The sequence below is a fragment of the Chrysoperla carnea genome, chromosome 3 (genome assembly GCF_905475395.1).
Source record: "Chrysoperla carnea chromosome 3, inChrCarn1.1, whole genome shotgun sequence".
Lineage (NCBI taxonomy): Eukaryota > Metazoa > Arthropoda > Insecta > Neuroptera > Chrysopidae > Chrysoperla > Chrysoperla carnea.
The window spans coordinates 56097219-56113863 of record NC_058339.1 but is presented as its reverse complement, the minus strand read 5'-3'; the positions used below and the strand labels follow the sequence as shown (position 1 = coordinate 56113863).

Here is a 16645-nt window from a genome sequence, read left to right as displayed (position 1 = left end):
TCTGCTTCATACAATACAACAACTTAAAAATTGTTTAACTGCAGGACATCTTGAAGTCGCAGGATTTTATTGAAACACTTTTAATTTCTTACTAGGAATGAAATGATTGTGATGTTTACAAAAATGTTTTTTAACAGGCAACCAAATTACGCTTATAATAAAAAAATTGATATTAATAAAAAAGTAGTACGCCCTAAAAATTTTTGATTGTTTAATACAGCTACTATTGAATACTGAATTTTGGTAGAAAATAATGTACAGAAAATTATTTTATATCTTACTCATTTTTCAAAAATATATAAAATCTTAAAAGTAATTAGAATCAAAGTATATATTTCCTCGATTTAGATGAATTTCATCTTTATTACCTAAAATTTCAAAGATCAATCTTATTAGATTAGATAGCAAAGAATATTTAAAAAAAAATATTTTCTTAAACTTTTCCGTTTTTTTTAAACATAAAATTGAAAGCTTATTTTAGTTTAGTCATGCCTTTTACAGAATTCAATAATACCGAAAAACAATAATAATAAATTTTAAAAAAAAGTATTTAATTAGAATTACCAAGTATTAATATTATTGTATTCTTTTGGTTTTTGAAAAGAAATTAATCCTCTAACGTGACATTCTTAAACAAGTAGGACATTGATTCTTTATTATGAATTCGGCGAATAGCTTCAGATAATAAAACTGAAATATCAACAGTTTTAATCTTATGGCACTGCATTTTCTGCAATTCATGAGGAACAGTATTTGTTACAACCACCTGAAAAATTGAAATATGTTATTATTCTATAGTGCCGAAACTTAATCAATCTTCAATGTAAATTTAATAAAGAGTGCCAAAAACGCAAGATTTGAATTTTCGCCCATTTGTGCGTAAAGTCAAGTATTGATAACGAAAAAATAAAAATAGCGGCACAGCTGATAGTTTAGTTTTCACTGTTGAGTCTGGTTTTATTAATAATGAAGAGTGACATTCACGCTATTTTTGTGCAAATTATTCATTGAATGCAAAATTTAAAAAAAAATTAGGGAACTAGACTGTAATTGACTCCCCCTTTCTCAAGTAATGTGATTTAACAACGTTTGATTTTATATTCGGATTTTTATGCATCAACGAAATTAAGCCATTCATATGTGCCAGCAAAACTTTGGAGTTTTATCCGATAGAATAATTTGCTCTTTTACTGTTGAGAATTGTTTTATTAATAATGAAGAGTGGCATTTAAAGCACGCAATTTTCGTGCAAAATTTAGTTGGAATAACAATTTTTCTTCATTAAATGTAAAAAAAAAAAATATTTGAGAACTAGACCATAATTGACCCCCCCAAATAATTTGATTTACCACCGTTCGATTTTTACTTCGGAATTTTTTAAAACTTCAAGCTTTTGTCAACAAGCTCGCAATCGCCACATACACCTGTAGGGAAGAAATTTAAAGCTGCATCGACGAAATTAAGTCATTTTTAAGCAAAATGGCCGAAGAAAAGTTCATGTGTGCCAGCTAAGATATGATTCCGTGTATAACTCTTTGTATACTTTATATAAATCATTAAAAAACTTCGAACTTTTAATTAAAACTTGTGTTTTCTATCAAATTTACTTCTTGCGTTAACTTTGGGATACCCTTTAGAAACAACTACTACCATAAAATTGAGTCACTTAGCAAAATGTTTAGGAGTATTAAAAATTGGTTACTTCGTAAGTCAGTTATTTTTGAAAATGTGTCAACCTTGATTTTAAACCTTGAAAGCTTGCTCCATCCCGATGTTGGAGAAAAGTGATCGAAAAATATTTGTAAAATTTAATTGCAAATATAAATTACCTCATCAATTTCTGAATCTTCAATCAAGCGCGGTGCATCCGATGACAATAATCCATGAGTAGCTAATACGTATATTTTATAAGCACCACGTTCTTTTAATACTTCTGCAGCGGCCACAAATGATTGTACATCATCAATTAAGTCATCCTATTTAATAAAATACAACTTTTAAAACAATGCTAAAAAATGTTACATATCTTTGACTTTTGTAAAATTGACGCAATTTTGAAGAAGGTTGTGTACACATAGTATGAGGGGGCAAGATCTGTAAACAGATTGCTATACCTCGGGTGTCGAGAAAAATAAAAACACATATTTATTCTCACCTTTGTTAAGAGAATGAGCAAAACAACTTTCGAATAATCGACCTAAACATTTTTATAAATAATTTTTGTTACTTAAGTCAAAAGTTTTCGGAGGGATTTTTATCACAAACTTTAAGGCTGAAATCACATGAGCATCAATTTTAAAGCCCGTTAATTTAAACGCACGTTAGAAATTTATCGGTTTATCTCAATGTATTGCTTAAACTAAAATTGCCATTCCTAATATTTTGCAATCTCAACTCCTTTCGGAATTCGATCTATGGTTATTCATTGCAAACTTTCGAAACAAAAAACCTTCTGTTAAGAGATATAAAATGAAAAATATCAAAAATTGCCTCTACATACCACCATAATAGCAATACGTCCTCCAACATCACCAACAACACTAATTGGAGGTTTTTCTTTAGCTGGGTGTGCAGGCACTCCACCACCCACTTCCATAGTTCTAGTAGCTAAGTCCAATGACGTAGAAGGTGGTGGACTGTACCGACCATCAACCTCATCTGATTCAGATTCTTTTTGTTCTCCATGAATGACTGCAATACCTAAACGTAAACGTTCAGCATATGATGTAGCTTTTTTTGCTGAGCCAGGATTACGAGCTACAATGACAGCATTTCGATAATCCGGAATCTAATAAAAATAGTAAAAAGTATTAAAAGACAAAAAATTAGCTGGTTAAAATTTTCTGATGACTATATCAATTTCTTAGTATTATTTATAATACTTTTTCTTAATTTTTTTAGAAATTCAGGGATTTTAACGCTAAGATAAAGAGCGTCAAGAGTATAAAAAAATGTAAGCCATACTTGTTACGTTCAGCTGATTTTTTACTACTTCATTTTAAATTTAAATGTGCTGTGCCAAATTTGCTCCGTTAGTCTTTTAAAATTGCGATACTTTTCGTAGTGTTTTATATAAACTTTGTAGTTTGTGTTCTTATATAAATTTTATATACTTTTAAATACGTCACGATTTACTTAAAGAATTGCACATTGGCACACTACAACGACATAGTGACCCAAATTAAAATAAAAACAAGTGAAAATAAACAATTGGCTGAGTTAATTGTTGAAATACCATGCATAAATAGTGTTGATTACTCTATCACATTGCACAAACATATACAATTTGTATAAGACATATTATACAATTTACGCCTAATTTGCGTCAATTTGTTTCAAACAAAAGTTGTTTATTTTTTGATAAGGAACATTTTTTACATTTAAACTTTTATTCTATCTCTATCGGTTTACAAGATGGGTCATACGGACCTATAGGTCAAGATCCAATTGACCTATGTTGCTCACAAACTTTTTACGTCCTGAGTACGCTGTAAAAATTTCAGCTTGATATCTTTTTTCGTTTTTGAGTTATCGTGGCCACAGACGGACGGACGAGCGGAAAACCGGAAATGGACTAATTAGGTGATTTTATGAACACCTGCATCAATATTTTTAAGCGTTACAAACTTGGGACTAAACTTAGTATACCTTGCATATTACATATATGCATGGTATAACAATTATTTTAATGTTTGATATAATCAATTAACAAAATTTTTGTTGTCAAAAATTGTTACATAAACCTATCTTAAAATGTTGTATATATGATATGCAATATACAATATTGTAATCAACATTTCCGTTAAATATTATACATCTATTTGAGCTAACACCTATAGTTCCTTTTTCTATTGCTAGATAGTTCCAAACCTTTTTCCGACCAAGAACTACTTTGATTATTTTGTGATGTCTCAGAGCCAGAAAAACCGATTTTTAACCCAATTTGATTGAACAAATTTTTTTTAAATTATATATCACTTACACTTTCTTGAATGTATTGAAGTAAAAATGGGGATGCACGTAGATTATCAACAGGACAATCAAAAAATCCTTGTATTTCTTTTTGATGCAAATCCATAGTAATAATATGGGTTAATCCAGATTTACACATCATTTTAGCTAACAGTTTACTAACAATACATCCACGTTTTCGCATTTTACATTGTTTGCTATATGGTAAATACGGAATCACAGCAACAATTGACTTAGCTGAAGATGTTTTGCATGCATATGCTAAAATTAGCAGTTCCATAATATTGTTGTTCACATCTCTGAAAAATATATTACATGTTTTTTGACCACTTGATAATATTAATAATTAATCAACAAGAAAATATTCTTTTCGACAAAAATACTGCACCGATGAGCTTGTCTATCACCTCGAACTACTTAAGTGATTTTGTTTTTCAATACTTTTTACATAGTTTACTTTTTCGAATTGTTTAATAATTTTTAATTTTATAAAATGGTCAGAGTGTCCGACAAATTCCCTGCTGCTTTTTTTCAGAGCGCTAGCTTAAATATGACGTAATCATACTTGTTTGAAAACGCAGCACTTTCGAAAAAATTCGTAGAAAGTTTGGTAGACTAGGCAAAAGGAAGTCTTTCACGAAGTCAATAATGTATTAACCATTTAACAAAAAGAGTGCTGCCCCGCGGACTAATATAAGAAACAAGCTCAACCGAAAAAAAGTTTCGTAGAATAGAGGTAAAAAAAACCAAAAGTTCTTAAATTAATATTAGGGGAATATGTATTAAAAATAGTAATTATATGTTTAGAGTATTAGGAGAGGATCTGTAAAAACTAACATGTTTGCCTAATAATGGTTTGAGTATTAAATGTTTAGAGTATTAGGAGAGCATCTGTAAAAACTAACATGTTTGCTTATTTAAATTTATGATATTTTTTCGTTCAAATTATTTGCCTAGCGACTTTTTTCCTAATCGGTACATTTTTAGACTGTGAGGATATTTTTCTTCAAACCTAGACATAATAAGCTTGAAAATGAGGGGTGAATAATGGAATTTGATAAAGGAATAAAGAAGATTGGGGTAGGACAGGAAAAAACTTACTAGAAGATTGACAAAAACAAAACCTTATTTTGATGAAAATTTGATTTTGTCGAAATTAACGATTATTATGTGGTTTCTATCAAATATTTGATTTGAAAATAAATATTATCAAACATAATAAATGAGAACTCTACGATAAAAAAGAGCATAAAATGAGGGGAGGCTCCCATTACTGGCAATGTTAAAAAAGGGAATACGAGTTACAATGTTAAAAAAGGGAATACGCCTCTAGTGATTGGGTCCAGTTATAAACGCTCTTCACCTCCATAATTTTGTTTATGTGTTATGAGCTTAGTACGCTTCCATTGCTTATACTCATTGTTATTATCTAAATATGTATTTCGACCACCATGTAGTTATCATCAGTAGGAAATAGCTAATCGTAATTACTCTTACAATTATACACAATCCATGTACACACAATAATCGTTAATTTCGACACTAACAAAGTTTCATCAAAATTCGGGTTTTTTTTTCCATCACTATCTATAAATTTAAAAAACGATGAGTTTTAGGAAAAAATATCACGAGTCCAATGGAATAAGGTAAAAGCTCCAATGGCTGGTTTCTCAAATTTCGTGATTTTTCTGCAGAATTAGTTTTGGCGAACTTTTCATCTAAATCTGATCAACATAACTTTGTTCTGCACACTCATACGAATATTTTTAGCCCGGTTCTATAAAAAATATTATTATTTCATAGAATTACAGCCTTTAATGCTTAATTTCCTACAGTATATTATAAGCTTGTGTAAAAACTTACTTAGTACCAGTTTGTATAATGTAAATATCTTTTCCACGAACCGAATCACCAATTTCTACCATAGATTCACGATTCGTTTTATGATAAACAGCACACCCACTGTTTTTAACTCCAAGTCGACTACATATTAATGATGCTAATTCAGGATGTGAATTACCACTTATTATACAAATATCAGATGTTATTGGACCCTCCATTTCACTACCAGTACTTCGTTTTGTTAAACGAAAACCGTGTAATCTAAATTAAACAGATACATTTTAAATTAGCAATATTTTATTTTTTTATAGAATTCGTAGGCATTGAAACAAATACTAACATACTTCTCCTTTTCGACATGTATTTCCCTAGCACAAAATAAATGAATGATAGAGGTTTTCGATGTTTCTACTTTTAGCATCAAATTAAAATTGTTTTAATCAAACTACTCTTATAAATATATCTAAAAAATAATTAACTGCTTGAAATATTAGCCATTTTGAAAATGATATATGTTTCCTAGTTATATGATAACGTTTTACGTGTCGAAAACAGTAAGAGTAATAATATTTTTAAGTAAATTCTTATTAAAATAGTTAATTCATTAGTTAAGTGTCCTTGAATTTAAATTTAGGTAATTTGATTATGAGACCGGTTGCTTTGATTATAATAAAAAGGCTGGTTTATTTTGATTTTGAAATTATTTTTTATAATACAACAAAAATTGGTTTAATAATTTTAAGTGAATTTTACGTCTACATATATTTATAAATTTTAACCGTGATGTTTAAATTTTGTTACTAAAGTTTTGTCCTGAATACAAAAATTTTGAACACATAAAATTTTATCATAATAATGAAAATGAAAGTTGTCTGAATCACGTGTTTTTTCATAATTACATAAAATTGTGAATTTGAAGAAAAGATATAAATTATAAAATCATAATTTGCAGTTATACATGAAAATAATTTTTACGTGACAGAAAGAAAAATTTCCGATTAGAAATAGTTTAAATACCTTCTGTAAAGTATGACAGGGTTTATGAAACAAATTTTTATTTATTTATTTTTTTTGGTAGAGTTGAAATTTCAGAAACATAAACATAAGAACCGCATTGAATTTACTTGTTACCCCATATAAAAGATGAATTCTATAATAAATATGTATTTCATATGCAAATGTAAATAAGCAATAAATTGATTCAATAAAAGCAAATAAAATGGAACGATTGTAGTCAATTAACAACAAAAAAAAAGAAAGAAAAAATCATTATAAAACCTCTTATTATACTCAGTATCAAAACATGCCATTTTATTTGTACATTACTTTGAAAACAACAAAATTGTACTAATATGTAAAAAAACGCAAATCATATATAAATAATAAATTAAATTATATGATTTCTAATTTAATTAGGAACATAAATATTCCGTATGTACCTAATCATATGTAATTTATGATGATAAGAAACAAGTATGATTAAAATAAATAAAAAAAAAAATCAATAAAATAACCTTGATTTATTGTGATACATTAATTTCAATCTTGTTCAGCTTTAGGCTTTACCTCGTATAGGGGTAAAAAACTTTTTATTAAAATTTATTTTCAATAACTATTTATATTTTGCAAAATTTTTATCAATCATGAAGATAGAAAAAAAATATGACTGTAGTGTCATTTGATACCGTTAGATAGCGCACTAATAAATGACGCTATTGTTTCGTGTTTTATCGTATTTCATGTCAATAAACCAAAATTTTCTTTGTAGTTTTGTTTACATATTTTTATTATTTTAATATTTTTTTTTATAAAATATCAATAAAAATCATATTTTATTTCAATATATTCAATTTCAAACATTTTTGTTTTAAATATTTAAATTTAAATTTTCAGTAAGTTCAATTGTTTTTTATACTTTCATTTTTCATGAATAGATTTTCTTTTGTTTTATGCATTTTTATTGTCAATAAAAATCAAAATGTTATAGAATTTTTGATCTTACAATTAAAATTTTATGAATAGAAAGTCAAATCAGAGATCACGTGTTTTGTCTTAGTCCATATTGTATTTTGCCTTTTAAATTAACCTAAATTTCATGTTTTTATATTTTTTTTTAAATTTTAAGTACAATATATTGAGTAAGCTATTTGGAGTTAAATAATGACGGGGTAAAATGGGAGGATGTTTAACAATAGAAAGGGAAGAAATTCGTGCAAGACGTCGGAGCCAGGAAATTGATCGTCAGCTTGGAGAATCGGCAAAACAACAGAGCAATGTTATTAAAATATTGCTTTTGGGTAAGTTATCTAGAATAAAACCGCTGTCTGATCGGTTAATAACAAGTTTTTCGTAAATTAATAGGTGCAGGGGAAAGTGGCAAAAGTACTCTGGTTAAACAAATGAAAATAATTCACACGGATGGATTTACTAAAGCTGAATTAAGCAGTTTCAGGCCAACGGTGTTGGATAATTTATTGGCATCAATGAAGTATGTTCTGGCTGGAATGGGATTATTGCGAATAAATCTTGAATACGCTAGAAATAAAATTCACGCACAAACTGTTTTATCAAGCACCAGTTGTTTTGATTTAAGTTTTTGTGTTTTACCAGAAGTAGCTGCTGCGTTGCAAGCTTTATGGTCTGATCGTGGTGTTCGATTGGCTGTAGCCAGAGGCTACGAATATGAGTTGAATGATTCTGCTTTATAGTAAGTTCCTTTTGTTAATAATTTATTCTTAATTAATTTTTTCGAATTCACCTCTTAATTGGAACTATTTAGCGTCAAATGTTAAAAATAGTATCTTTTGAGCTTGAAAGAAAGAAACGGGGATAATTTTGGGGGTGTTTTTCGCATTTGTGAAGGGTTGCGAAGGAAAAATTTATGTTTTTCATATGATCCTGTTATTTTGAATCTGTTTGACGTTGAATGAAAAAAATCCAATCTTTCTAACTTGAAAACGGTAGTCTTAGGGATGATTTTCCCATTTTCGAGGGGTTGTGGTGTGGGTGAAATGAAAACTTAAGTAGGGTCTATGTGTTGTATTTTATTAAATAAGTATGTTAGTTGTTATATCTTTTGATATTTTATGCAGTTTATTTGAAAATATGGATCGTATCTGTGATGCTAAATATGTCCCAAACCCGACGGATGTTCTTCGAGCTAGAGTTCGAACACAAGGTATAATGGAAACTAGATTCCGTGTTGCGGATGGAACTGTGATAAGTATGTACGATGTTGGTGGCCAACGATCTCAAAGACGAAAATGGATTTATTGTTTTGATGATGTTCGTGCCGTACTTTTCGTCGTTGCTTTGAGTGGTTACGATATGACCTTGGTGGTAAGAAGACATTGATATCTATATAAATTTCCAAATTCCATGTTAAATTGATTTAATTTTTTATTGCTTAAACTCTGATTGTTATCCGAATCGATCCTAATCGTTACCCGATTCCTGTAAAATATATTTTGAGCTCCAGGAAAACAATTCTGAATGAAAAATATCTTTCTTTTCTATATCGAGTATATTGTTCACATTAAAAAGTAAATCGCTTCGAGTATAAATGTCTCCATTGTATTATTATAGTAGTAAGATTATTTGTAGTAATTTTTTCATAAGTATAAAACATACTTTAAACGTAGATATTATAATTCGATTGTATTGAGTTAATGTTCGTACAATAGAGGGTCACAAACGCATGAAAAAGGTTTTGGTGGCTCAAAAAAATATTTAAAAGCAACATTAGCCCTTGCCTGAAAGGCAAAGTGATGGACTTATGCAGTTTGCCAATTGTAACTTACGGTACTCAAACTCTATCCTTGAACCGAGCTGACTACAGGAAATTAAAAGTCTGTCAACGCAACATGGAGCGTAGCGTACTTAAAATTAAAAAAATTGACAGAATCACTTGTGAAAATATAAGAAACAAAACCAGGATCAAAGATGTCACCGTTAAAATTAAACAGCTGTCACAGTTAAGTGGAGTTGGGCAGGCCATGTTGCGAGATGATGAACATTACGGTACCTCTTATAATCATAAGAGAGTAAGAGGCCGTCCTCGTAGCCCAATAGGGTTGTAGGGCTATTATTATTATTATTATTAATGTTTGTAAATTGTATGAGCGTGAAAAAACGACTTCAAGCTAGTTTCTTGCTTCTCAGTGGTAACTTTAGAAAAATATTTTCTGTTAGATTCCTGATTATACCATGGATATATGAAATACACATAGTATTTTAAGTTTAGTCCCAAGTTTGTAACGCTTAAAAATATTGATGCTACGAAAAAATTTTGGTATAGGTGTTCATAGAATCACCCAATTAGTCCATTTTCGGTTGTCCGTCCGTCTGTGAGCACGATAACTAAAAAATGAGGAAAGATATCAAGCTGAAATTTTTACAGCGCACTCAGGACGTAAAAAGTGAGGTCGAGTTCGTAAATGAGCAACGTAGGTCAATTGGTCTTACGGACTCATCTTGTAAACCGTTAGAGATAGAACAAAAGTTTAAATGTAAAAGAATAAAAATGTTCCTTATAAAAAAATAAACAGCTTTTGTTTGAAACATTTTTTTTTTAAACATCACTGTTTACTCGGGCGGGCACACATTAGATGCAAATTTTATAGTATGTATTAATATGGGATTATCAGTTATGTATGTGTGACATGTATAGGTATATGTGTAATGTGATTAGTGTTGATAGAGTAATCAATACTATCTTTACATGGTATTTCAACAATTAACTCAGTCAATTGTTTGTTTTCACCTGTTTTAATTTAGTTATTAATATTTTATTAATTTTGTTGTTTAGGAAGATCCAAACGTGAATCGTTTAGAAGAAAGTTTAAATTTATTTCAACAGATTGTGAATAACCCATTTTTTCGAGATGCATCATTTGTTTTATTTCTAAATAAATTGGATTTATTTCGAGAGAAAATTTTACATTCAGATCGACATTTAAGAGTGTACTTTCCAGATTATGCAGGTAAGATACATAATTTTGTAAATAATAATTGTCTTTATGTTGAAAAAGGATTTTTTGTGGTAGTATACAACAAATCAACGTTAAATAAATTTGATTTTTATGTTCCTTGAACTCGAATTACCAATTTAATATTACGCAAAAAGATAAAAAGACAAAAGTTTCGCTGTATCTGCGTTTGGAATATCCAGAGCAGAGTAGATCTACAAAACACAAACATTATATTTTTCGACTTGCTTGATAGTTCCCGAGCTATCGGCGAAAATTGCACTGAAATATAGTGTTTCTTATAAGACTTCTGGCGATTTAAAAGAAAATACTCGATCATTTGTAAAATACATCCGTTTGTCATTGTTTGGGTTTAAAATTATCCGAAATGAAAAGTTATTTTTTCCGATGGAAATAGCATTAATTGGATATTGTCCAAAATCACACACGCAATAGTTTTCTCAAATCGGTCTTAGGTGATATCCTAGAAAATTTTGTTCTTATTAAAAAAGTGAATTGAATTTGCTTGGCTTTTGGGTGTTGGTTATTGAAAAAAAACATAATTTTCTACTTATTTAACGAACAGTATACCAAGAAATACAGTATATTAAACTGGAAAATGGGGAATTATTAGGAAATTTTAAATTTTAAGTAAAGAGAAATAAAAAAAAAAAATACACTTTCACCGGGAATGAAGCCAGGGTCTCTTGATTCATGCCAAGCTCCTTACCAACTGGGCTTCATACGCTTTAGGCATACTATGCATTTTTTTCAACCAAACGAATTTTTATTTGTGTTTTTATTTTGAATTCATTTCAACTGTTAATCGACGGTTATTTAATTTTCATACAGGACCTGACAAAGACGTTGATCGTGCAGCTCTTTTTATCCAACACAAGTTTTCATTACGCAATAATAACTCAAGAAGAGTTTTATATCCACATTTTACAACAGCAACGGATACAGCAAATGTTCAAGCAGTTTTTCAATTAGTTATGGATATGGTAATATCTGATAATTTAGGGCAAGTAACGTTACTTTAATGAATCATTATAGCAAGTCTATTCACTGAAGAAATAATTTCAAATGAATATTTTAAGTACGATACTTTTTTAAAGACACTGTACTTTGTAACTGCAGTGGCATCTTAATATTGTTGTAGTTTGACTCTACTATTTTGAAACTAATCCTTCGTTTGGAGGCAGGAATGCCTTTAAAGTATTCTATTGATGCTCGAGGTGATTACAAAATAGCGAAAACTTTCTTTAACGAGACTTTCGTCACAACACTTGTGTTTCAACATTTCGTACTCCATTCTGTAACTACTATTCGATTGTAGTTCAACGAACAATGTTCGAAAAGAAGCTTACTCCTTTCTCAACATAATTCAAAATTCAAGTAATGATGCTTTATTTTCAAAAATCACTTGAAGTTATTATTTTATTTACCTTTTGCTTTTAAAATTAAAAATTATCGTAGGTCTAGTCGTTACGTAGTCCATTTATCATTTATAATTTAAAAAAAAAATTTTAACTTGATATGAACTTTATTTCGAAGTTTTTTATTTTGGTACTGTTACAAACATTTTGGAAAAAGACATAAGCCTTTTTAATAAATAAAATGTGATAACTTATAATTTGTGTGATATTAACGTAGGTATTCTCGAATTTACCTATTTTTATCACTTTTTCAATGATTTTGATTTAAACAAGATCTCAATAATTTAAATATTAATTTTAATAAGTTGATGATTTAATAAAATTATATTCTTCGGTGGATGACTTCTTCGGTGTTTTAATACACCCGTTTTATGTGATAAAAATAATTCACTGCCATTTTTTTTACGAAATATACTTTTTAAGAGTCAATAAAAAGCAACTGCAATAATAGATATATTTTACAATTTTTGTGAGTCGAATTTTATTTTTAAATGTTCGACGGAAAGCTTTGAATCAGTTCCTCCGTTTTCATTTTAAGATTGTGTATTCCAAATTTCATTACAATCAGAAAATAATTTTTTTTAGTAATAGGCTCACAAAATTTTAAAATTTTCTCTACTCATATCTAATATGCCGGCTGATATTATATTGGCTCTTAATAATTTTACTATTTTTATAATATTTCTTTTAATTATTGATTTTTTTTTGTAATTATTGCTTTTATTTAGATGTTAAAACTTTTTTAATTCATGTTTTTAATGAAATTTCGAAAATGATATTGTATTTAATATTTATAATTGTCTGTGATAATCTGAACAGTGGCCTTATTCTTGAATTCTTAAGAATTTTTATATTTGTGAATTTTTGTAGTTCCTTAAAATACATTTTTTTAAACAATAATTAACAATTTTTTGTATTATAACTTATTTACCTTGCTTCTTTTGAACTTACCTCGCTTAATAGATATATTTTATAATAATTTAAATGGTAATCGTAAGATCTTTTCCACTGTGGATGTCGCTGTTGGTATAGAGTCAAAAATTACCAATTTTTTAAATACTTATTAAGGATATTATAATACAATTTTCATAAAAATTTGAAGTCGATTGACCGTTTCTAACTCGAGATAAATAAGTTCGAATAATTACCATGGAGAGCATAAGACAGATTGTGTTTTTAACAATTTTTTTAATTCTAGAAAAAAAACCAATTTTCAGATATTTTCAAAAAGCTAACTGAACATTAATGTATTTGTTCTTAGCTTAAAAAAAAAAACATAATTATTGACTGTTTCATTATGAAGTTATAATAACGCAAAGTTAATCAATTTTATTGTTGAAAAGAAACGACTATAGTTAGAGTATTGGTGTTGAAGAGAGATATCTATATTAACACAGCACTTGCTAGACAATATTTATTATGACAGTCACGCAGTACATTATAGTTAAAAATAACACATTATTTGACTGCAAGCGTGTATACTATTACCGTGCATATCGTCCAAAACATTTTTGAAAATATTGTACGAAGACAACCGCCTTAAATTTTGTTGTACGGTAAATCTTTTATCACAAACTTCACATTGAAATAGACTTTCTCCATTCGTTTATGTACGTTTGAATAACCCTTTTTAAAGAATTTTTGACCACAAAAATCACTTAGATACGTTCGATTTTGTTTTGTAGAGGCTCTGAAGAATTTTTAACTTCGAAATTTAACTGTTGTTCGATCTTCCAATTTAATGTTTTGATTTTTGGTCGTAATTTTCTCTAATAAGTACTTACTTTATAGCCATTACTTTTTTAATTCGTACATGTTCCGCTGTAAAAGAATTGTTATTCTAAACCTTTCCAAGATTCCATAATTCTAAACTTTTGATTCCATAGTAACATTTACAAACGGGAATAATTATTACTTTTATAAAGAGCAGGACATGAAGGTAGTTGTTATAATAAAAAGAACACCAATTTTTTTCAAGTTTATTTCATTTTTATTAAGTTTTGTTCTCTACAATGGCATGTTTCGTTGTTAGGAAAATAAACAGCAAGAGCGGAAAAAAAAAACTAACAAAATATATCCACATCAAATAATATTTGTTGTTGTTATTTAATATTTAGTACGATAATTTCTGGTAAAAGTCACCTCTCTCTAGTACAACATTTTTATATTGAGCTATATATTTAATTTTTATTTCACAATTATTCTTATTTTGAGAGTAATTAAAAAACAATTCATATTTTTTTAATATTCAGTATGATACAGAAGTCTTTAGCTACTCACCATTTAATGATCTTGAAAGTTTAGTTAGAGAAAATGTTTCAAATAAAAGTTACTGAACTCAGAGGAGAACATCTTAAAAAAGTCTTGAATTTAACTTTCACAACCAAAGTAATCTAAAAGTCAACACAATTTCGTAACTGATTAGAGAAAGAAGACCAACTTAAATTAGAAGTTGTTCTTTATAAAATAACTAAACTTTGTTTCATAAATCAAATATATTCATAAGAAATTGTTTATAATAAGATAAGAGATAATTTTGGATTCAAATTATGCCAAAAAAATGTTTAAAATAAAAAAATATTGGTTATTTTGTAAGGAACTTTCGAATTTAATGTGTTAATATTCCATTTCTTTTCAGTTATGAAATCGAATTGAATTGTAGATTATCCTGAAGGTCAAAGGCAAAGGCAAGGTGTTATTAAGATATTCCACTTTAGATCCAACAACTTTTGTTTGAAACATATTTCTTAGTACAGCGTGGCTAAGGACTTCTGGAACATACTGTATGATATTTATTTCTTATCCTTATGTATACAATATTAATTAGTATGTTGATTGTTTTATTATCAAATATTAGTTTATTTCAATTGAGATGGTAATATAGAGTGCCTGAAACTATCGTATGAAAAAAGAGATAAGGGGAATTCGTTAATTATCGTTTGTAATTCTGCTGTTTGTAATTTATCGATTAATTGATATTAATTTTAATAAGTGATAATTTTTCTTGGGAACTTTGACTAAATAATCTGTATATTCGATTATCAAAATTTGACATTTAGTCCAACATATCGTTGGCCTTTTATTTTTCACCTTCATCAGGCAAGTTACAGCAATATGAGACAAAAAATAATTACATGTAATTAAGAGAAAGTCAATGACAAAAGTAACTAATATTTTTTGTTTATTTATTTTATGTTTTTAATATGTTAATTACATGTAATTATTTTTTGTCTTATATTGCTGTAGGTAGCCTGAGAAAGTCGGAAAATAAAAGGCTAACGAAACGTTGCAAATTTTTAAAATTAAACATCCAGAGTATTTAGTCCAAGTTCTCAAGAAAAATTATATTTAATTGTTTGTAACATGGATGAGATTCATAATATGGATATGAATTTTATTTAGGTTTTATTAACTTTTTTCTTTAAGTTTTATACTTTCTAAAAATGCTTGGATGATAAATTCTTGATTTCCTAGATAATGATTTTGGAATTTTTTAAACAGCAGAAGATGTTACATAGAAAAAAGAGTTAATACACCTTAACCCAGAAACGAATCAGCCTTAAATTTTTGGCGCTTAGAATGATGAAAAATCATAAAGTTTATATGAGTATAGTGATATCTACTCATATTTTTTAGAATATATCTACATTTATTTTGAAATAATTTCTCCAAATTAATTGGAAGTGTACTGATTCGGTAATTCATTCCACGCAGAATTCTATACGTATTAATAGTAGCCTGCGTATCTGCTCGTAATCTCGTGGTTGTCTTCTTTGCAGAAACAACACAAAAAGAAAATGGTTGCCTCTAGACTTATTAGCCTTAAATGATGGTAAATTTCTTATTTTTAAATTTAAATAAATAGCGCTTCATCCAATTCGATAGTGGGCATGTATTGGTCGTAAAACCGACCGTGATTTAAAGAACCCACATATTTGGGTTTAACTTTTTTTTGTAATTAGTAATTGATTTAAACCTTAAAACAATCGACATATTGTATGATTGTATACACATAGTTTTAATAATACAACATTTATTTAAAATTTTATTTCCTTTAAAATATTCCACAACTACACTGCAATACTTCACTCGTATTTATATAATTAATTTATTATATTTAATCTATATAATAATTAAATATTTATTTATTTTATGCTAATTTAAAATAATAATTTTCTTTAATTCTATCAATATAGTTTATGTATTTTTTTATACAGTTATAAGATCAATGATTTATTAAGAAGCATTTACATTTTACAATATAATACATAAAAAATAATTTTTAAGATTGTTTTTTTTTTCTTTCTTAACATTTTGGTTTTAAAAACAACATTATCCAAGCCATATAGTTAGTTATATTTTCACACTATCAAATTCATTCAATATGTTTTTGTGGTCCATTTTTGAATATGTATTGCAGTTTGA

The 16645-nt window shown here is 28.1% G+C and overlaps 2 protein-coding genes across 4 annotated transcripts; one reads left to right on the top strand and one right to left on the bottom strand.

Moving 5' to 3' along the window:
* Window positions 1-447: 447 nt before the first annotated feature.
* LOC123296725 (phosphoribosyl pyrophosphate synthase-associated protein 2) lies at window positions 448-7457 on the bottom strand. 3 transcript variants are annotated; one of them, XM_044878336.1, is made up of 7 exons: window positions 7329-7449; window positions 6155-6277; window positions 5836-6075; window positions 3983-4271; window positions 2501-2788; window positions 1830-1976; window positions 448-766 (listed from the first exon to the last, which is right to left on the bottom strand). In XM_044878336.1, exons 2-7 carry the CDS (start codon window positions 6172-6174, stop codon window positions 608-610), a joined length of 1143 nt encoding a protein of 380 aa, XP_044734271.1. In that variant the 5' UTR covers window positions 6175-6277; window positions 7329-7449; the 3' UTR covers window positions 448-607. The 3 variants fall into 3 exon arrangements, with proteins under 3 accessions (XP_044734271.1, XP_044734269.1, XP_044734270.1); XM_044878334.1 differs by lacking the exon at window positions 7329-7449 and adding an exon at window positions 6832-6848; XM_044878335.1 differs by lacking the exon at window positions 6155-6277 and having other exon boundaries at window positions 7329-7457.
* Window positions 7458-7634: 177 nt separating this feature from the next.
* On the top strand, window positions 7635-12274 carry LOC123296728 (guanine nucleotide-binding protein G(o) subunit alpha-like). Its single transcript, XM_044878337.1, has 6 exons — window positions 7635-7706; window positions 7940-8111; window positions 8176-8521; window positions 8907-9153; window positions 10622-10796; window positions 11634-12274. Exons 2-6 carry the CDS (start codon window positions 7988-7990, stop codon window positions 11822-11824), a joined length of 1083 nt encoding a protein of 360 aa, XP_044734272.1. The 5' UTR covers window positions 7635-7706; window positions 7940-7987; the 3' UTR covers window positions 11825-12274.
* The last annotated feature ends 4371 nt before the right edge of the window (window positions 12275-16645 follow it).